The following is a 22,893-nucleotide window of genomic DNA, read 5'->3' as shown; positions in this document are numbered from 1 at the left end:
GCTGTAGCATTGCTGGGTGGGGGCAGCAGGGCTGTGATGGCCTGTGCGTCGCTGGTGACGCAGGTGGAGGCAGGTCCACGTGCGGCTGGGTTGTGTGACGATGGCAGAGCGCGTGTGGGATGCTGCTGAAGGCTGATGCTTGCCACTGGTGCTGCTGAGCTGTAGCTCCAGGTCTGAGGCTTCCCAGCAGAGACAGGACTTTATCTGAACACAGCGGGAGAGAGACATCATGGATTTCATAAGGCATAAAAATCACTGTTTCTTAATATCCTTGTGTCTTTCCGTGTAGTAGCAGGAAGATACTGGAATACCTAGAGGCTCAAAGGGAGCTCATCCTCCGTATGCGTAGTGGAGGGGTCACAGTTCATATCAGTGGTGCCTGGCTTCCCTGGTTTTGGGAACCCAAAGCATCCCAACCCAAGGAATAGCCCTGAAGATGTAATGGGGCAGCGCAAATGCCAGCTTGGGCTTTCTGCATTGCTCAGAGTTGGACAGAAATTGTCTTTTCTTCCTAAACCTTGATTCGTGATGAGATTTCCCCTTGTCTGTAGAGTCTCTGCTGAAGTTGGTACAGGTCAGAGAGTAAGTTATTAACGGCCTTGTGGGTTGGGGGGCAGGAGGGAAGGGAAGAGGAGGAAACATGACTGAAGGCAACCTTGGGGACAGCTTCCTCCCAAACTGCTGCTACTGCCAAGCTCGAGTGGATGGTGTTCACTCTGCAGGGGAAGAGCAGGCTGAAAGTGAGTTTAAGCAGAACTCAAAGAAAATCAATGCCACGTAAGTGGTGGTAGGTGCTTCCGCAGTACGCTGCTGTTGTGGTTTTGGGGCTGGGCTGGGGTTTTTCTGAATGGAGGTGAGGAAGCGAGCAGCCACGCAGCAGGAGCACTGCCAGCCCCTCATCTCCCAGCTGTGGGTCTGGGATGGGGCTCTGCTGCTGCTGGAGTGAGGCTTCCTTGCAGCTGTGAACAGCCTAGGGTCGGTGCCTGCTTTAGTCCTGGTTTCGGTCAGGGTCTTTCCCCTCTCTAGGGAGAAAACTGCTCTTAAAGCAGAGACGTGCGGAGGCTGCTTGGGAAAAGGGGTTCAGGCTGCCTGGTGCTCGGAATGCTCTGAGCACTGCTTCTCCCTGGCCATTACTGTTACATATTGTAACAGTAAACCCCCCTTTTAATAGAAGGAAATACCAGTGATACCAAGCTGATGAATTTGCTTTCTGAGTGTTGTCTTATTTGAGGTGACTAATTAAGCTGAAGCAAGCAATTGGGTGGCAGTGGTATTTGATGCAAGTTTGAGTGCTTGCTTAAATGACACCAATTCTGGTGTTGCCTGCATGGATCCCGGCTCTGGTGTGTCCCCAGCACTGCAGAGGCCACTGGGGTCCTGGCATGGGACAATGACAGCTCTGGGGATGTCCTGTGGTGCTGTACGGGAAGAGCAGCGCTGCCCTCCGTGTTACAAGGATTGGGTACAGCTGGTGGCCAGGCTTTGTTTGCAGGCTGAATGTCCCTCTGTTAGGTTACATTGTGAGCAGCCTGGTAGTCTCCTGATTTTTTATTTTTTTTTTTTAATAATACATTGTAGCTTTTCAGAAAAAAGAGCTACTGTTCCCTCTGTTATAGTATCCCTTGGTGTAATAGAGTAGAATACACTTGAGTTTTGAGTCACTGCTGTTTCTGGAAGGGGTTTTCAGCTTGCGAACTGCTGGGCTGTTCCTGCTTACTCCTCTCCCCTGAGAAGGAGTAAAACCGAAGGGAGAGGACCTGGTGCTGGGAGCTGTGTAATCTGGCAAGACTCAGCGGAGCCGACTGCTGACAGCCCTGTGGAAAATCCATTTGCCAGAGTCCAATAGGAAACTGGGCTCAAGCAAAATGTGCAGGAGGTAAAAGGAGCCCAAACCAACAGTTTTTAGAGAACAGAAGCTGTCAAGGGCAGGAAACAAATGGGGAGCATTTGCTGTGGCGGGGCGCAGGGCACGGCGCAGGACTGGGATCCATGTGGCTGCTCCGTGGTTCTGTGCTCCTGAGCAAATGCGGCATGAAAAGGGGGACTGCTTGAGGGGCCCTTCTGCTTGGGGAAGGTATAGCTGTGTTGAAAGTGAAACTCTTCTAATGGGAAAATAATGTTCAGTTCCACTTTGGCTTTAAAAGCTGATCAGGACCTTGTGGCTTTTGCTGCTGCCTTTGGCTGTGGAGGGATTAAAAGGCATCTGTTGCCTCCCTTTTGCATGGCCACATTCCTTATTTTTTCCAGGGCTGTGGCACTTCTTTGCCCCGCTCACTGTGTGTGCATGAGGAGACTACAGCTGGGGGGAAAAAAAGTAAAATTTGGATATCGTTGTGGAATTTTTTTTCCTATGTCTGCTAAATCAGCGCAGCAACTAGCTAATCCTCTCCTGACTACTTGGAGCTCTGGGACTACTGTGCTGGCAGGAGCACAGCAGAAGGATGCAAAGAGCAGAAGCAAGGCTTGTGGAACGCTACTTGCCCTGAAAAGTCCAAGGGAGATGCCAGAGACCTTGGTGTGCAACAGGGGACTCGCTGTTGGGCTTTGTGCTGCATCTCTTCAGGCTTTGTGGAGCATCCATCCCTTGGTGGCATCATGGCTGCAGGCTGACAGCACGGGTGGCATGGCAGAGATATAGCGGATGATGGAGGGATGCTGGTGGGAGAAGTAGGACTGAAAGCCCAGAGTGCAGAGGCAGATCCCGTGTGAAGGGCGAGCGATGGCTGCTAGCCTGGCAGAGACCTGCAAAGCTGTGGTGGAGCATGGGGAGGAGAATCCAGACCTCTTGCTGCTCCTCTGCTTGGAGGAGCTGATAGGTGCTAGGCATGTGGTGGGTGCTGGAGAAGCATTAACGTTGTCATGGTGGTTTTTTTCTGTTGTTGTGATGAGGCTTGTATGCCTGGTACTTACAATCCCACCCTGAAGTCCTGGGCTTCCCAAGCTATTCATGGCATCTCAGCCTCTTTTCCCTTCTTCTGAGAATCTACCTCTGAGCCTAGAAACTGTTCTGGGCTTTTTTCCCCGCTCCAGCACATCTGCTTTGTGTACTTGCCTTTGCACAAACAGTCCTTTCTGAAGGCTGCGTGAAGGGTTGCCAAAAGGAGGGAAATAATTTGGAGCAGTTCTAAAAAAGAAATCAATCTTTATGCTTTGCTGGTCTCTGAATCACACTTGTTTGTATTATGATAAACTTAGTTTTGACAGTGTGGTAGGCTCAGTCTGGCTGGGAGAGGCGAGTTAGTTCTCTTGTGCTGGGCTCTCTAATATTTAGCTGCCTGGTCAGGGACAGGCTTGTGTCTTGCACTCACCTGGGCTTCACCTCTGCAGCCCAAGAAGCTTCTTGTGCTCACCAGATTCCCAGGGTTTGCAAGTTGAGAGATGCAACTCTCTGGCTCCTGCTTTCATGGCTTGCTTGTTTGTGTGTTGGCAGTAATGGATTTCTCCTGTTTCTGGTTATTATGATCTTGTTTTAGAGGTTATAGCATGTAAATCGTATTTTGGAGAGGGTGAGTTAGTAAAAGCAAGTCCTGAGCTAGCGAGAGGATTTATTCTGGGATATGCCATGGGATTTTTTGCGCTGCTTTCTAACCTGGTTGGGAGGAAACAGAAGGAAAAGCTGCAGTCCTGGATTTATAAGCCCAGACAGTCTGTTCTGTAACCAAACAGCCCCCATCACAGAAATACCTGGGTTTGTTGCAGGGGACTTGACATAAAACGATACCAGGCACCGCAAAATGTGCAGTGTCTTAAAATGCCTAGTGTGTGACCTCCTGGCATGTTTTATTGAGTTACTTCTTGTCTGTTCAGGTCAGCTCTGAAATCCTGCGTACGCTTTCTGCCCTGGTTTTGTGCTCTGGCAGGATGCCGCCGTCCCGCCTTGAGCCTGGGGTGACTTCGGTTGTGGCGTTTGGTTCTTCCCCCAAGGGTGGCTCCAGCCTACATTAATGCATCTATTTTATGTAAGAAGTAACCCAGCACTAAACTTTTTATTTTGATCCAGTCTCCTGCCTCTGAGCTGTGTGTTTGGAAAGGTGAGAAGAGGTTTCCCATGTCATTAGAGGAACAAAAGCTAAAAACAAAGCCTTCCATGTTTTGGAGCGTGGAGGAAGAAAACTTTTCAAGTTTCATTAAACAAATGAATATGTTTATAGCAGAGTGTTGCTGCTGAAGCCTTTGAGCACTTAGGTAGTGACAGGAAATCTGGAACACTTGAGACAAATGCAATTAAATTTGGATAAAACAGTTTTGGTTAACTTATGTTCCTGTTAATGTTTTCAAACAATCCTTGAAGTTTTTTTTCTTTAAATATGTTTTTACGGTTCAGTGACAACAATTGATGGACAATTTGGAAATAGTCATACTTGAAGTTTGAGAATACACTTAAAAATAGGACAAAGCAAGGCTCCTGAAGCTGCGGTGAGTATAGAAGTATTAAGGCTGCCTGCAGATAAGCCTTGGAGCTGGTAGGGTTACTCCAAAAAGGTCCTGTACTCATGTCTGTTACGTAGTACAGACCAGAGTAATTTCTACCAGCAGGTAAAAAACCCAAAACTGCTGAATATGGGTAATCTGGGCTGGCGAAGACATCCTGCAGTTCAGCTCCGTGCTATGCGCCAAGGGTCTGGCTGGATGCACTGAGTTGTTCTGGTTTCTTGTGAGGGTGGGCAGGAAGGGTCTGGGTCCTCAGGCTTTTTTGGCTGCCAGCTCTTTAAAACATATTCTCGCTTTTCTTCTTCCTGTTGAATTTTGAGCGTTGGAAGGAAAGTCTTTTCCTTTGCATACTCCCAATGCAGATGGCATTCAGCGGCTTTGGGAAACGCAGGAGCAAGTCTCCTCTGCCTCAACTTTGGGCTTGTTCTTGGTTTATGGTTGACTTGGAGACTTCTTCCTTCCCCTTCCAAAAAGGCAAAGTCATAGTTTGCTGGGGAGGGAATTCTCTCCTGTTCATTATGTATTCGCATCTCTCTCCTCCGGTATTTCCTGTGCCTGCAGAAAGAGCCTGCTGACCCTGGGAGAGGCTGGCAAGTCTCATCGTGCCTTGGGGTTCAGGGCCAAAGCTGGCTGGGTGCAAGATAAGTCTAGAAACTGCCCCAAGGAGGTGACATGCATCAAAAGCCGATGACGTGCTGAGCAGCTTTTGTCTTGGATAAATAGGAGGAAGGAGGATTTGTTAGGCAAGTGGATGTGCTCAATGGTGAGGATATAGTCTTCCTGGGCAGGTAGGAAAGGAGGGGAGCTTGTTTCCATTGGGCAACTTGCTCAGTTTGTTTCAAGGAAACAGCTGAGCTGCTGGGATGGTTTCTCTCCCTTGGTTTGTGGGTGATCCCTTTCTCGTTCCAGTTCTTTAAATACTTGCAGGCTGATGGAGAACCACTGGAGGCTTATTCCCCTTTTGCCTTAAATAGTAGGTTTGATTATTTCTTCTGTAGCAGGAAGAGATGCGAATAAACCAGGCTGAATCTTTTTCTTTGTCTCCTTCTCAGAAAGATGTCTTGATAATTGGTTTCAAGTACTAGACTGATTGCAGAGGGCCCTGCAGTTCCTGAAGTCTCTGGGACTGAAGTGACAGCAAGGACAGGTGAACTGATGTGTGAGGGATGTTGCAGAAAGCATCTTCACTGAGTATTGCTTGTGGTGGACCTTTAAACAGAGACTTGACCAGACACAGTCTGCCTGCTCATCTCCTCGGGAGCTCCTGAAAAGGCTCAGAGAGCAACATGCTCACAGCAGCCCTGGATAAGTGCCGCCACTTGCGAAATAAATAATGCAGCTCTTGCACTGCTTACTCACAATTGACCGTTGCTTCTCCCTGTAATGAGGTCTGCCCCCTTGAGGGTATTTTAAAGGTTAGTTAATTAGGTGTAATTGCAGCAGAATAGAAACCTGCTCTGAGGTTCTGCCTGCTTTCTGTAGTGCCAGATCCTTTAACAAATTACCAAGTCAGTTCCTATAAACATTGCTGGAGCCAGTGTAATGCTGAGTTATCAGCCTTCCACTCAGCCTGCTTGTTTATGTTGATGAAGCCACAGAAGTGAAGTGCTAGAAAGGGTGTTCCTGGCTTTAGGATCAGTGCGGCTGTGCTTCAGATCACAGCAGCATTCTGGGAAATACATTGAATGAAGCAACATTAAGTTATGCTCACACTGTCGGCATGTCAATGCTTTCTCAGCACCCAGCACAGGGGGATAGATGTGGTCTTAGCCCAGACAAATGCTGCATTAACAGGGATCAATTCATTTCAGCTGATCACGTTGCAACCCATTGATTTAGTGACTGTGTGATCTAAAGAGAACGGCTGTATAGGGACAGCTATGTCTTTGGCAAGTTGCACAGCTGCTCCGGTATTCGGCTGCAGGAGGTTCAGCAGTTCCAGCACGTTTGCACATTTCCCAAAGATTGAAAAATACAACTACTCTGACTTCTATAATTAGTATTTAAAAATATATTTTTTTTCCTTGAAAGTGTGGGTTTAGCCTTGAGACACAAGGTGGGTTTTTACAAACAAATGAGTATGTTGGCTCATACCCTTCTGTTAAATGCAGAGGGTAGAGATGCTGCAGCCACCTTTGCATAACCATGAGAGATTTTTACATTGCGTGTGCTCGCTCTGTTAAATTCCTCTGTACCACTTCAGGCCAAAGATCTGGCTAAACATAACGAGGAGAGCATCTGGCGTGAGCCTGCTCCTGCACTTTAGAGTATTGCTAACTAAAAATCCCCTCTATTTGGCAGTTATGCCAGTGTGGCACTCAGCTTTCTCTCCGCTTGAGTTCAGGGATTGTGTGACTTACAATACTGTTTTTCCCACAAAGATAAAAGATGTTCAGAGCAGATTTGGGCTTCTTGCAGACAGAAGGAGGTAGTCAGAGTTATGTGAGAGGTACCTGGATTTTTCATGTCCTATCTCAGTCAAGCAGGCCTTGTGGGCCCCTGTATACCCAGAATTGGTCTGGACCTGCTTATTCAATTAAATGCATTTCCTATGTTTAAAGCTCCAAGATCCACTGGATTTTAGGACATTTTTGGTTCTCTGTTTTGCTTGAAACTCCCTAAGCTGTAAATTGGCAGAGAAAGTGTGCTGGCACATGCAGTGGCTGCTGGCTGGCAGGGGTCTGCTCCTGCTGTCCCTTTGTTCTCCCTTCTTGAGACCCTTCTTACTGGCAGTATGAAGCAGGCAAACCTGGTACTGCCGGACACAGCAGGCTGTCTGCAAGCAGGGCCTTGTAAAACAGACTCTGCTACAATCCAAAGACTTCAGATGATGAGGAGAGTTAGTCTGAGCAGCCTTTTTTAAGGCCAAACAGAAGATAAAGTCTGGCTTTGGGCATGTCTAACATAGCGTGGAGCCTTGCACCAAGCTGGGCAGAGATCCAAGCAGCAGAACGTGCGGGCAAAGGGGAGTGTGGTCCAGCTGGTGAAAACGGAAAGCAGAGGCTGATAGAAAAAGCTCACTTTGGATTAAAAGTGAAGTTTTATTTTCTGTTTGTACTACTTCAGAGTCCATGTTCAAGCTGAACGTACAGATGCATGGGGAACGATGTCTGCATGTGCTGTGCTTGATCGTGCAAAGCTGATTAAACAGCTACATAGATGTTTGGAAACCTTGCTGGCCTGTTAACAGTGATGGTGAAAAGCTGCAGTTACTCGCTTCCCCTCAAGCATACCCGGGGTCCTTGCCCACTGAAGGGGTGGCTGCTTTCTTTCCATAGACTTTCCTCAAAGGCACTGGGTGAAAACTGGCCCTTTGGAAGCTGATGCTGAAGCTGCAGCTTGTCTAGCGTGGATCCTGCTTCCTTGCCTGGTCCTGCCTCACTCTGTGTTTAAATTTGACCATGAAGGCTCCCATTTCTTCTGGAGGGCAAGAGAAGAGACAAGGGTAAGGTCCTTAAACCTGTTAGTCTCCTGTAATATTCCATTCAGGAGAGAAAAAATTCCTATTGATAGTTTGGGAAGAGGTGGTGGTCAGAACTCCATGGAACAGTTGTGGGTTTGTAGGAGGGGGCTGTGTAGGTGTCAGGCGCCCAAGGCGTTTGTTCTCATTTCACCCCGCTGTAGTGGAGCTCTGCTCCTTTTGAGTCTTGCAGTGGGATGGTCTTTCCCTGCCCCAGTCCCTGCCTTGCAGCCTGCTGACAACTACATACTCATGTTGAGGGGGCTTGTGTGCACAGCCCAGCTTGCCGAGCCCAGCAGTCAGCGGCAGAGGGGCCGGGAGTTGGAGCCGGCCGGGAGTTGGAGCCAGCCAGGATGTACACGTGAAACCACGTATTTTCTCTGCCCACCACAACCTCGTTGTTGGAATGCTTGCCTGAGGTGGGGGTACCCAACCCGCCCCTGTGCTGAGCAGTTGCTTTCAAAGCTCTGGTTTGAGTGCCTCAATACTCACTTTTTAGGCTATACCTTTGCCTTTCTATAGAAATAGTTTTCAATAAGTGAAATACAAATGTGTTTTGAACTGCTTGCAGGTAGCTGCTACTTTTTACAACAGTCCCCAGCCAGCGCTGGCTGCTGTCATCAGGTCAAAGTATGGCAACAAGTTCCCCGGTGAAGGTCTTCCTCTGGTGATTGTGTTAGCAGTTCATCTGATGTTGCAGGCTAAAATCAAGGCCCAGCCAGCAATAAGTCAGAATCTGGACTGGGCTTACTGGTTTTGTGGACTTTTTCCTGGATGGGCTGGTCTGTCCCCGCTGATTGCTCAAGCGGCCAAAACACACCAAGCCAGATGCTCAGTTCAACCAGAGTCTTGGTAAGTCTCTGGCATGTTGTTCCTTATCTAGACAGGTCTCTTGGTGTCTTTCTAACAGCTCTCTGGGTTCTCTAGGTCTCTAACATCTCTCTAGGTTCTTTTTGTACATAATCCACGTGGTTGGTCCCTTTGGGGGCCTGAGAGTAGAAGTCATCTGTTAAGCAGACCAGATCTTCACTCTCGCTCAGTTTCCCATGACTTACCTTGGCGCTTGTCCTATTACTCAGAAGACTGAGACCACACGTTAAATCCTTTCCAAGGAAAGGAGGGAGCAACTTCAAGGCAAAAGCATCTGTCTTTGCTTATTGCAGCATATGCGAGACTGCAGGTGCACAAGTCCTTGGTGGGAACTGCAGCCTGCTTGCTGGCCTGCCTTGAGTATTTGGGGATATTTATCAGGAATATGTCAGCATTGATTCTTCTTTGTCGCCTTTGGATTTGCTTCCAGAGTATGTGTACAGTAAAGCAGGACTGAAATGCTGACTAATCACTCCCACTATGGTATCATCAAATAACTAGCTTGTGGTGTGAAGGGCAAGACTTGGCCCCGGTTGTGGCTAGGCTAGAAGCATCACCTGTGTGAGATACCTTACGACTGTAGGAGCTGAGCTCTGCTGGCTCTTCCTTGTGGGGTGCCTGACTACTGTGGCCACTAGAAATCTCCCAACCTCATTTCACCCCTCAAAAGAATTTCTTTTTGGAAGCTGATTCAGCCTCAGTCTCTGCCAGAATATGAAGGAAAACTTCTGGCAGGCTCAGGGGTTACAAGGAGGGTGTTGCCTGGCCAGCACAGCCCTCGCTTCCTTTGGAGATCAATGCTTAACACAAGCACAGTGGATATTTTGTTCTGCTGAATCCATCTGCTATGTGGTGGAGACATGGAGCATCCATAAGGACAAGGAGAAAAGGCCCGGAGCTTCCTTTTCCTCCCGCCTGCTTAACAGGTCTACTCACAGCTGGGGAATCCTTCACCTCCTGGAAAACCTCCTGGTGTGGCTGCCAAGCCTTTGTGTTAATTTGAATTTGGAGTTGTGACTGTTGGCTTAGCTGAGGCTCGAAATCACTTACTGAACTGATTTCACTGCATCGAAGCAAGGAAGCTCTTTTTCTGCCCCACACAGTGGGGAAGCTGTTAACAGCCGGTCCAGCAGTGCGGCGTGGTGCTGGCACACGTGCTCAGAAGTGGCTTGGTCGGAGGGGGTTGTTGGAGGTGGGTGTTGGTTGGCAGCAAATCTTGTTGGTTTTGGAAGGTGAAATGCCCTGCCAGTGTGCAGAGCTCTTTAATACAGAAGAAGATGTGGTAGTGTGGTTGGTCAATGAGTAGTTCTTGTTCTGTTGTTGAGTTGCCAGATGACCTCCCTCCTCCTCCCCAGTCTGCTTCCCTCTCTGGGTCCCTTACCAGGAAAAATCCCTAATGGACTTGTGCCAGGAGCTTGTTCTGCCTTTCGTCTGGGCTGTGCCTCATCCCCAGCGAGCAGAGCCCCTTCAGCAGTTCTTGCCATCGGTTCTGGTTCTGCAGGCTTGTGTCCGTGTTCAGCTTAAGGTAGATTGACTGCAAGTAGTTTAAACCTCTCCTTTCCACCAGGATTTAAATCAGCTATTTAAACCACATTGTCCTCTTTGACTCTTTAATGCTTTGTATTTCTAGCTGCTCTTTCTTCAAGAAGACTTTGTAACCAGCTACGAACACACACATTAAGTAAAACCTTTATTTTGAATATTTCTTGCTGGCCAAAAAGCAGGAACCTCACTGTGGCTGTGGCTTATATCTGCCTGTTTTTAGCTTAATATTGCAGTTTAGTAGTGTTAACTTTTGTGCTAATAGGAGTGCAGTGTTAACTACTCCACTCTTGCAGATTAGTCTTCAGCTAAAAGCAACAGACCTGTGACTTCAGAACTGCTAAGATTTGCTTATGTAAAACAGTTTGAGCCATAATGCTTGGGGTTTTTCCCAACTGTCCTAATAAGGTAGGGTTTTTAGCCCAGTCATCAAAATGAAGACATGGAGAAAACAGGCAGTTACAACCTAGGAGTGAGATGCTGGAGCTGCTGTTGGCTGTTCTCAATGCAGGTGGCTCAGTGCCATGATGGCTCAGGTGTGAACAAGACAGTGGGCCACGGGAGGGGGGTATCAGAGTAACGCCAAGGACCTCTGTTTGGCATTGTTCAAGATCTTGATGTGCCCTGTCTTGAATAGTGTATGCAGTTCTGGCCTTCATCTTCCAACAGGATGGAGGGGGCTGGAGAGGGAGCAGGAAACATGATTAAAATGGCCAAGGGCCTGCAGCAGCTGCCTTGCAAGGGGAGGCTGGGCAGGCTGGGACCCCTTGGGGAGGAGAATATGGTCCAGGGGGATCACAGTTGCACCTCACTGTGTCTTTTGGTGGTAGAACTGGAAGGCAGTTGATGAAATAGCAGAAAATGGGTGCAGAAGAGTTAGAAGGTGGCACTCCTGTGAGCAGGTAGTAAGCTTCTGGAGCTTGTGGCCCCAGAGGTGGTGGAGGCAGGTTCAGATGCTCATGGGCAGTAAAGGCACCACCACCACCTCCCAGCATCCCTGGCTCCATCACTGTGGGTGCTGGGAGATGCTGGGTGCTGGCCTGCAGGACATGGCCTCTGCTCTCCCCAGGCAGCTTCTTGTAGGGACTGTGGGGACCAGGCAGGCACTGCTGGTGTTCTTGTTTTCTGTGTGTTGTGAGCTCTTCTGAGTGTCAGTTGCCACTCACACTCAGTCTGGTGATGTTGCCTCAATCGGTAATGGTCAGAGTTCTTTTTAAGCTTGGAGAGCAAATTTGGATCAGCACAGACATACTACTGTGGGCTTGAGCATCATCAGTTGTGTGGCTTTTGTTTGCATCTGTAATGTCAGGGTTGTGAAGTTCTAAGAAACATTTCCCCCTGCCCACAGCTTTATTTAAATACATAGGTGGCTGTTTTCCATAAACAAAATACTTGCCTGACTGCTCTATCTCTTTTGCACAAGCACTGGTGTGGGAGAGGTCCTTGCTGGGGTATTGGCACAAGGGCTTGAAACCCTCCTTAGTCCTGAGAAGCTGCACGCACTGCAGCAGTGTTGTGAGCAGCCCTGCCTCGCGTGTCCCATGTGTCATCATGGCTGGATCTTTACAGAAACTATACTTTAGAGTGTCATGATAATCACTTATAGGCTTATCAAGTCTGATTAAATGTCACTTGCATTTCTGTTATCTATATACACAGATAACAAATTAAGCTACGGTTTGTGAACTCAAGCTGCCAGATGCATTAACTGGAACCAACACATTCCTAAGAGTTGTTTTTATTAGTCTAAAATACCTTTGTTTAACATACAAGAAGCCTGACTCACCCGAGTTAATGTGTGCCGTGTGAGTTCAGCAGTTTTGTTATCTGCCTAACAAAAAAGTTCCCCAGAAAACTGGAGAAGATGCTTGTATTGTCTTCTCCCTGTTCATGATGGAGTAAGCCAGCAGGCGGGCAAGCCTGTGCCATGCTGGGGCTTGGGAGTTTCTCTCGTGGCAACCCCCTAGAAGCACAGTTGAGTGTTTTTTATGGTCTCAGCCCTGTGGTTTCCTCCGTGCCGGCAGCGTGCTCACTGCTGCTGCGGGGAGGTGGGACGTCTGAAGCAGAGACATCTCCTGCCTCCCCGCAGTGTGTTCGAAACCACATGGACATGCAGGTGAACAGCTCTGAGTGTGCTGCAGATGTTATTTCTCCTGTATAAACACATACCTGGGTTTAAGAAAAACAAAACAAAAAGAAGGCAAACCCTGCTGATGAGTAATGAGTTAAGCAGCTCTGAGCACCATGGTTGGGCTCAGTTGTCCTCCTCGCCCTTAGATGTTAAGTCTCTTCTTTGATGCAAGGTTTCCTTCCCTGGAAGGAGAGGTTTGGTGATTCACCATCTTTTTCCCCAAACCAAAACTCGCCCGAGTGAGTCAAAAGGCAACTGGTTGTGCTCATGGGAGCTGAACAAATCTAGCACTGCAGATCGCCTGAAGACTTCCTCCTGTGTGTCAGCTCTGGAGGAGGAGAGTTCGATGTGTTTGACAGGGCAAGGGCAGCTATTGAGTATGGAGCTAATTGTGCAATTCCTTTTCTCATGTCTTAGACCCTGCTTCCTCCTGGGCTTGTTTCTCAGCTGAAGAGTGTGGCTCTAAAATAGACAAAGGTGCCTCAATATCTCTTAAAATGATGGTCTGCATTTTTTTTTTAAAGCAGGAAGAAATACCTGATTTTCTCAGCTTGAGAAGCATCAGTGGTGTAAAGGGTTTTCTGAGAGGCAGGCTTGTGGCAGCCTGGAAGGAAGGAGCCAAATGCACCTTTTCGAAGACTTTGTTTGAACCATGAGGAATGACTGTGGTTTTGCCCTCAAACAGAAGCCTGTTCTGTTTGAAGAGCCCACATCGTCCTCACCAGGTGTCACAAGTGTCCCTTGCTGCATGTGTGTGCCTGCTCTGGCACCCACATCCTAATCCTCACTAGCTGACATGATTCCTTCCCCCTTGGGCATTGTGTAATTGTGAAAATGTTTCAGTTATATGGCCTAAATTTGTAACATGGAGCAGTTCATTATCACTGAATCCTCTTAACTGGGCCCTCCTACTGGGCAGTCTATTATTGACTTTTCCCAATTAAGATAGGACCTCTTTAAAAAACATAAAAATAAACAAATCCCTGGTGGAGAAGGACCATGTTGCAAGAAATACTGCCTAACCTATGTTTCAAGACTAAGCAATAGTTCTAGCACCAGCCAAGTACTAATTAACCCTTCTATACTGATTACTTGTTCCCTTTAAGGAGAACAGCCACGGTTTGATGTCAGTTTAAGAAATTCACTGCCCAAATCTTTTTCTTGTAAGGAGCTAAAATTTGTTACAAGGTGCTTCTCTGGTGGAAGATACTGTCTTGTCTACCCAAAGGGCTCTATGGGTAACACTGCTTTTGTGGTTACAGGTAAAGGACCTGACAAAGTACCTCGATCCGAGCGGACTTGGAGTCATCAGCTTCGAAGATTTCCATCGGGGGATCAGAGCTATCAAAAATGGAGGTGAGTTTGCTGCTGTGCTTCAAGGGAAGAGAGGGAGACACCAAATTTAACACCACAGGGGTTAACCGAGCTGAGAAGTCACTTGATGAAAGCAAACTGTGTTTGGTTTTCTACTCTGTGTTGGGCAGAGAGGAAGGTGGAGAGGTTGGGTGCATTTAATAATGGAATTGAAAAAGGTAGTACAGCATTTGTGGTGGTGGTTGCATGTTTTCCTGTTTATCAGGAAATTACCTTCCTAAATGTATGTTGGAAATGGAAAAGCTATTGAGGGGAAAATCCCTTCTGGTTTGGTGTATGCTCTCACCTATGGTTTTGTGGGGGTTTGCTGCTCTAATGGAGGAGTAACTCTTGGCTGACACGCTGCTGGAGATGCCTGTCTGCTGCAGAGTGTAACATCTTCCGGACGCTGGGCACTAATGCATTTGCATTCACTCCAACTGTTTGGAGGATCAACGTGCTTAGATGATTTCTAGCAAGAAGCACATTAAGCAAGAGCTTTGAACTCACTGACTGGTACATAATCTTTAAACATGCCCCCAAAACAGGCCTGTGACAATCCCCATGTTGCTCTTGATGGTCTTGTTGCAAGTACTTCCAGAGTAATAGCTTGGTGAAATGTGAACTATTTTTCTGGCTGGTTGGCATTTGAACTTCTTTGCAGAAGAAAAGATGTTTTTTCAGTTTGGGGCTCATCTCTAATATGAGTGTTAGAGGGTCATTTTGGGGCGAGTGTGTTGTTAAGGGCAGGGTGTGAAAAATATTGGAAGCCTCCTGCTGAGCCGATATAACTTTAAATGTGCAAATATGAATTACCATACTAGGACATTAATCAATTCTGTTCACAGCAATGCTTATTTTAAACTTCAGCATTGCTTTCATGCAACAATGAACATGCACTGGGTTGTCAGCCCTACACACTGAGCATGCTTTTGAACGCTGATACAAGCAAAGATGTGAAAAGACTGATTATTCCTACGCAAACAATGTTGTTTCATGAGTAGAAAACCCTCAAAGCAGAAGTGACTTCTGTTTTTCTGTTGGTTGTCCATCCCTCCTTCTGCTCCCCATTCCCACCCCCAGCTTATTTGTGCTCAGGGTTGTAGCAGTTTATGGCAGCTCTGAAATTTTCATGGCTGGTATAGTTTCACAATGCAGCTGATTCCCAGTTCTTGATGTAGGAGGAAATGCAGCATGCTATTAATTTGTAATAAATTGCTATTGGAGTAGAGTGTGTTTGTGAAAGCTCTGGCTTGTATTTCTCTTCAATAATTCATTGCCCTGGTATTGTATTATATTAATTGAATGGAAAAAGCAGATCCAGACAAAGCTTTTAGGATCTCTCTTTATTAAACTTGAAAGCAATTGATATGTATTTATTACAGTGGCTAGGAAAGGCAGATCTCTCTCTAACACTGCAGGGCATTAAACAGTTTTAGAAGAAACCCAGGACAGGGTACTGAGAGAGTTTCTTTGTGTCTCACCAGCTGAGCAGTTGCTCACATTGAAGTGGTTTTGAGGATTTGCTGCTGCTATTGAGACAGACAATATTGATCATCCCTTTGTAAAGAAGAAGAGGTTATGCTTGCTGCTGGGTGTCCCTTTTAACAAGGTTTTGTTAATTAGCTGGGCCTATTTTTAGCCAGAGATAGTTCTGTTGCATTTCCTGGTACTCTGTAGTTCTTTGGTCAGTCACTGAAGTGAGACCTGATGTAAGCTTGTACCTTGCAGTGTCTGTCTTAATGTAGGTAAGGGTTTATTTCTGAAGATGCTCCACTTTTCTTTCCCTCTACCCCCTTTCTTGGAGACTCTCTGTAGAATAGCTGTGATTTTACTTGAGCTCTTCCGCTCTAGCTTGGCAAACTGAAGGTGCAGTTACAAAACTAGCAAAACTTGCACAGTCAGCTACTCTTCTTACAACTGCTTTCGTGTTCAGTTGGCCTTTACATCCAGGGAGGATACTGAACTCCTTGGTCCTATTCCTGTGCCAGCTGTTTGAGGTAGGTTCCCACTGGCTGAGGAACATGCTGATCTAGGTCTCCTTGAACTTGCCTCTGCCTTCAGTGTGGAGCAAAGCACCATTTAACCACTTGGACAACACTGAAGGCCACAATGCCACCTCTCCGCTGCCATGAAACTATTCTGATCTCTTTGCTGCTGTAATCTTTGTCTGGCCAGGTAATGTTGATCATGGAGGGGAAAGAACAAAGTGACTTGCATGCTACAGAAGCTGGGTTTGAGACTTTAATGATAGTCTTTAGCCTGTTGTGGTTGCCTTATCTTCTACCTTTCCCAAAGAGAAGACTTAATAGGAAAATATGGTCCTCATATATGTATCAATGCCTGCTGCATGTATATATGATTGTCATTAGAGTTCTTTGGGTGGTGGAGTCTGGAGGGCCCCCAGGGTCTCCCTTCTGCAGGAGGTGGTAAGCCCATGGCTCTCGGGTGGTTGGGCTCAGTTCTTGGGTCTGGCTCTGAGCCGTTTATCAGGAGCAGGCTGGCATGGGGACCACGGGGGACTGCCTGGGCATGGGGAGGCAGGCTCAGAGGTGCTGCTAGGAAAGATTTGGCTCCTTGCAACCTGCTGTGTCCCAGCCCTTCTTGCTCATGGGGTGGTGTGGCTGCTGGGACACCCTCGTCCTCCCCCTGCTCCACGAAGCGTGCAGTTTGCCTGCTTTTAAAGTTTGTGTTAATGGTGCCTGGACGACTGGCCAGTCCTGCAAAGTGTAAAGAGCAAAGCAGAGGGGGGAACTGTGGAACAGACAGCAAGTCAGAGATGATAAATAACTCTGAAAAGTAGAATTTTATGGCCTTGTATTGTAAAACTTGAGAAGTTGATAATGTAGTGGAGGCAGTAATGATATCGATTTGGAGGAGAGTATGTTATAGAGCATGCTTAAAGAAGCCGGATAAGGTGTGTAATGCCTGGGTAATCCATAGCCAGAGGAAAACTTGGTGCACCTGGCTACCGTCAGTGAGATCCAATGGGACATCTTTCAAGTCTGCAGGGGAAAAGAAATGGGGAGGGAGCCAGCGTGACTGCTGCATTCATCATGCTTAGAAGTTACAGCTCCTGGGGGATCTTCTCTGTGAGAAAGAGGTATGAGGGACTGTATGCAAGCCACTTAGAAAACTTGGACTGGGAGTAAGGTCTCTGTCTATTGGTATGGCAAGGGCTGACCATGGGACAAGGGGTAGTGAGATGGTGTCTGTAATTTGAACCAAGGTGCCTGGACCAAGGAGCAACTCTAGTCTGCTGCATGTTGGATGCAGGAACTGCTGGAGAGGAGTTAGTCAGCAAGCACAAAGTATGGGTAGTATCAGCCACAGCTGGATGCAAACAAACAACAGGGGTTGTGCTCACAAGCAGATTTCTTTCTTTGTCAGGATATTTAAAAACTTTTTAAGCCTCAGACACCTGTTTTTTCTAGAGAGGCCTCTCAGCATCCAGTAGGACATGTTTCCTGTCTCATCTTTGTAGCAGACCAGTGCTCTTACTCTAACTCAAAAGCACTAATGAACAAGTCGTGTAATTCACGCACATGCTCTGAGCTGAAACATCTGTAACATCTGTCTTCCAAAGAAAAGCCCACTGGGAGTGGGCTCTTTGCAGGTACCCCACTGGATGTGGGGGGATTGCTGTTGGCATCAGTTCAAATCACTGCTGTGTCAGGCACGGGAAGGTGCGTTCCTGGAGCTCGTGGCCTTGTCCATCCCTTCTGATCCCTGAACAAAGGGGCCCCTGTGCATTGAGAGCAAGACAGTGCATCCACTGAGAAATAGATGTGTTCATGAGCTCAGGGGAGGGCCTGAGGATGGAAATAGTCAAATCTTTTTTCAAATGCTTCAACTAAAAGCTTTTTGGATTTGGGAAGATGGAAAATCCAGCTCCAGAGCCAACACCCAAACCTGGAAGCTCTAACAGAGTTCCTGTTTGCAGGGATGGCAGGCTGCTGGCAGGAGTGAGCGGGGGGGGGCAAGACTGGGGGAGACCCCTGGCAGTGCCAACTTCGAGGGGGGCTGGTTCAGGAGTCGGCCGCCGTGATGAACGAGCTGCAGCTCAGTGGGGTTGAGTAAGAGGTAACTTACTGAATAAGTTTTATAAGAGGCAACCCCTGTGGGGTTGAATAAGAGGCATTTAGCAGGAGGAGTGTGTTCAGCTAACCAAAGGCATTTGATAGGTTTCCAAATGACAGGCTGAAGGGAAAAGCGTGGAGCTGTGGAGCAAGGCAGGGCTGGGGCGGGTGCAGGGCAGGGTGCTGAGCAGCAAATAAAGGGCTGGCCTGTGGTCAGCGCTTTGGCTGGGCTGGCAGGCTTGCTTTGGCAGTATGCGGGCAGGCTGCTGCAAAGAGCCTGTGTAAAAGCGCTGTGCTGTTGCTAATTGGAACTGGCAGCAGCGTGAACCCGAGTTGGTCAGAGTCTTTGTGGGGCTGTATCATTCAGTTCCTGAGAGCAGCCCTGGGAGGATTTCAATGGGTGTATCCTCAGAGCAGAGGCTGCAGTTTCTGCAGCTGGCATTTCATGTCCCAAAATGGTTGGTGTGCTCCTGATAGCTGAACACCAGTTTGGGAATTTCCTGAAAGAAAAGCACATACACAGCCCTCCCCCTGGATGAAGGCTGGGAGCGTTACATCTTAAAAGCTTACAGCCAAGAGAGGGAACTGCACATCAAGTCCCAAAACCAGATCAGAATAATTATCCCTGCATTGCTCACACCATGTGCAGGTTGTGCTCTGTAGCCTTGCTGCAAGGGGAGCAGCAATGTTCCCCACTCCTGCAGCTGCACTGCTTACTTGCTGACCTGGCGACTCAGAGACGCCTCTGGATCTGATAATGCTTAGACAACATCTCTGAGATCACGGCTCTGGGTGCCCATGAACCACTTAGTGCTTATATGAGTCTGCTAGACAGCACGTGGTGGCTCTGAATTAATTTCTGGAGAGCCAGGCTGGCTGCTGCCCTGGTGACACGGATCTGCTTTGGCTCTGCAGAGCGTTTGAAGGTGCGGAGCGTGTTGGGTATCTGGCTCTGTCTGGTAACGTAAACCACTGTTTGGTTTGTGTATAGTTTTTTTTTCCCCTCTGTAGGATCTGCAATGCAGATGGCTTTTGCTATGCAAAATGAAAGCTTCCCTTGCACGGGGATAATTCCAGAAGCCAAATCTTACATTCCCTTACACACTCCCAATCTAGTAATTATTTCTGAGGCTGTGTTTGTGTGCATATTCAGTGGTCTCTCTTCCAGACTGATGTTGGAAATATGGTAGTGTTTGCAACAGGCTACTGCTGTCATCTAAGCATACTTTCTTAGTGGGGGTACCCAGGCCCAATTTAATATTCAAGGCGTTTGCTTTTTAAAAGGAAAGTCTTCACTGAAGCTTAGCAGATGGAAGGAGAGCTTGTGTGCATGTTTGACTAAACTCGGTGAGTATCTGGCACTGGTATGAGCACTTCCTACGTTCTCATCAGATCTGCTGATCTCTTTATTCATGCAGCATTGCTGCAGTGAAGACTTTCCCGCTGATCTTGCCTCTTCCTAACCCTGGCTAAACCACCACCGATTAGGGAGACAGCTCATTTGATGGCTGAAGGTAGGACAGATGCCGCTTTGTGTACAGCTGTCATTCAGGGAACAGGGGCTGCCATGAATGGGAAATCAAGATTGATTCATGAGCAAGAATAAAATCAAAATTGCTCTGATTATGTTTTCTGCATTTTTTTGCATTGCATCTTGCTCTGCGCTGGCATATGTATATGTATGTACTATATGTAATGCTTGTTGGGATAAGGAGTTTATGAAGATGAGTATTAATTCTGCTGCTGAAAGGAGTGAAGACTTAAATGTCATTTTAAAATTTATGTGTGTACTTGGGACAAAAAAAAAATTCCCCCTGCTGTTCTTTGTAGTGCTGTTCTTTGTAGATCAGAGTTCTCCTCATCCCTGTAGTGCAGAGGGATGCTTGTAGCACCATTATTGTGCTTGTTAAGTTTGGAGTCCACATGCTTGTCATCTGCGACCCCTTCTGCTAGGGACAGAAGCAGCCAAGCCTTTCCTGGAAGTACTGAACTTGTTTTTTTCTTGAAATAGTGGTGCTTAAACAGTTATCTTGGAAACTGCTGGGCCTGCCTATGAAAATGTATGAGGGTTGTCTATTGAGTCAGTGTAACTCCCCCTGCTCTCAGAGGATGGGGGGAATTAGGAGTGTATATGCTAGTCTGTGATGGAGGCAAGCTGCTTTGGTGGTACCCTGTGGTCAAAATGGCTTGAGGTCTCTCTCCATCCTTCTCCTGCAGAGGCATCTCTAACAGGAGGGGGTAAGGTGTATATGGGGGTGCAGAGGCACTCTCCTGTGAAAGGCTGGTGCTCAGGGCATGAGGGGAATAAGGGTGGGATGGAGGTCCTCTGCATGAAGGCACAAACAGATGGAGAACTGAGAACTTTCAGCCCTAGAGGCTGTTCCTAGGTAAGGGGAGGACACAGAAGAAAGCCTCTGGGCAGGTGGCACTGAGGTGTTTGCTCTCTTCCTCCAGCCCACATTATGCTATGTCTTTGGAGAAGAAAAGTCAGCCTTCTGCTCCCAGGAGCCCCAAAATGCTGCACAGTGTGTGCAGCTGCTAGCCCAGCCTCAAAGACACTGCCTCCTCAGATGCCTGTTGCCAAATCCTTTGTTATCACACCTCTTGAAAAAAGGGGACAGCTGTACCACTTGGACACCTACCTTTGCAAATGTAGTTTGGTTCTCCACGCTTGTTTTTAATAGCCACTTCTAGCCCCACCGTGTCTCCTGCATTGCTGCTGCTGAGCAAACTACAGGCTGCGTGGCTGGAGGGTGAGGAGCGGAGAGATGGGAGGTCAGTGCATGGCACTCCTGAGGCACACGCCTATCCTCTGTTTTGGAAAACTCTCACACTGGAAAGGATAACTCCAAACTGGCTCAGCTGGAAGGAAGGATATTTACTTCTGTCGTGGTTTCAGCCCAGCCGGTAACAAAGGACCACGCGGCCGCTCGCTCACTCCTCCCGCCCCCCTCCGGTGGGATGGGGGGAAGACGGAGGAGAGAAAAAAAAACCAAACCTGGAACCTCGAGGGTTGAGATAAAGGCAGTTTACTGGAACAACACAAAGAAATTGCAACAACAACAACGGTACTAATGAAAAAGTATACAAAAAGAGTGATGCACAGTGCAACTGCTCACCACCCGGGACCCGACGCTCTGCCACTTCCCCCACCAAAAAGAAGAGCCCACCCCCCGGCCCGCTCCCCCTTTATATACTGAGCATGATGTCACATGGTATGGAATAGCTCCTTGGCCAGTTCAGGTCAGCTGCCCCGGCTATGCCCCCCACCTCCCAGGTTCCTGTAAAAATTAACTCTATCCCAGCTGAACCCAGGACATTATCCACCCCTTATTCTATACCATCTACATCATGCCCAGATCTTACATTTTCCAATCGACCACTACCACTTCCTTGTCTTATATATATAAGTATATGGACTTGCGTCCGTCCCCGTCGTCCCCCCGCACACACACACACACGCGAATGGTATTCCTTTAGCGTATGGGCTATTCCTCTAATGTGTCCATTGATTTTATTTAGTCCATGACTTTGGGGCTCCATCTGTTGTAACAGTTCTTCAGGATAAGAGAGATGGTGTGAGATGTTGGGTTGTTGTATGCTGCCTCTGGAACTTGTGGCTAGTACATTTGGTGCAACTCACGCCCTTGTTCTGCAGGTTGAGGATGTTGATCTTGAGGAAATTGCTGGGTGTCAGTTCAAGTTCTGTCGCTGTTGTACTTGGCTTAGTTTCAAAGTCCATCCCGCAGTCATTTGGGTAATTCTTACAGTAATACCCTTGATATGGCATATAGACACTATAGATACAATGACATGCATTGGCAGGGTATTTAGCAGTTAGGTATCATACAGCCCAATTCACTGGCTATTCTCTCCCAAAATCAAATCTCCCTGAGGTACACATCGAACTTCCCCATCCTTCTGCATCACCCACCAGGTGTACCCAGGTCCCTGAGCAAAAACAACCCCTTGAATGGGTTTGCCTCTGCTTGAGGGAGGACTAACCCAGACTGTCTTTCCTAACATACTCCTCATGCGCACTACAGGGACTTTATCGCCTTCTACAGTATGTGGAAGTCTTGGTTGGGCGGGGCCAGCCCGATTGGCGGATCCTCTAGTATTAACTAACCAGGTGGCTTTTGTTAAATGTGTATCCCAATGTTTGAAAGTCCCACCCCCCATCGCTCTCAATGTAGTTTTCAGCAGTCCGTTGTATCGTTCGATTTTTCCGGAGGCCGGTGCGTGATAAGGGATGTGATATACCCACTCAATGCCGTGTTCTTTGGCCCAGGTATCTACGAGGTTGTTTCGGAAGTGAGTCCCGTTGTCCGACTCGATTCTTTCTGGGGTGCCGTGTTGCCATAAAATTTTCTCTTCAAGGCCCAGAATAGTGTTCTGGGCAGTGGCATGGGACACAGGGTATGTTTCCAGCCATCCAGTGGTTGCTTCCACCATTGTAAGCACATGGCACTTGCCTTGGCGTGTTCGTGGGAGTGTGATATAGTCAATCTGCCAGGCCTCCCACTGTTTATATTTCAGCCATCGCCCCCCATGCGACAGGGGTTTTTGCCGCTTGGCTTGCTTAATTGCGGCACATGTTTCACATTCGTGGATGACCTGTGCGATAGTGTCCATGGTCAAGTCCACCCCTCGATCTCGAGCCCATCTATATGTTGCATCTCTCCCCTGATGGCCTGAGGTATCGTGGGCCCACCGAGCCATAAATAGCTCACCCCTACGTTGCCAGTCCAGGTCCACCTGAGACACTTCAATCTTGGCGGCCTGATCTGCCTGCTGATTGTTTTGATGTTCTTCAGTGGCCCGACTCTTGGGTACATGAGCATCTACATGACGTACTTTTACCACTAGCTTCTCTATCCGAACAGCGATATCTTGCCACAGTGCGGCAGCCCAAATGGGTTTACCTCTGCGTTGCCAGTTGCCCTTCTTCCATTGCTGTAGCCACCCCCATAGGGCATTTGCCACCATCCATGAGTCAGTATAGAGATAGAGCACTGGCCACTTTT

At 47.8% G+C, this 22,893-nt stretch overlaps 1 protein-coding gene across 3 annotated transcripts in view; it reads left to right on the top strand.

Moving 5' to 3' along the window:
• RAB11FIP3 (RAB11 family interacting protein 3) overlaps positions 1–22,893 on the top strand; it is an 87,132-nt gene that overhangs the window by 8,392 nt on the left and 55,847 nt on the right. For 2 of the 3 annotated variants that reach the window (XM_069809666.1, XM_069809667.1), the window contains exon 2: positions 13,697–13,790. In XM_069809666.1, the coding sequence (XP_069665767.1) occupies positions 13,697–13,790 (94 nt within the window). Of the gene's footprint in view, positions 1–5,557; positions 5,579–13,696; positions 13,791–22,893 lie in introns of those variants that run through there. The other variant, XM_069809668.1, reaches the window with a different exon arrangement.

Source organism: Haliaeetus albicilla, chromosome 22, assembly GCF_947461875.1.
Source record: "Haliaeetus albicilla chromosome 22, bHalAlb1.1, whole genome shotgun sequence".
NCBI lineage: Eukaryota > Metazoa > Chordata > Aves > Accipitriformes > Accipitridae > Haliaeetus > Haliaeetus albicilla.
This window is presented reverse-complemented; position numbering and strand designations above follow the sequence as displayed.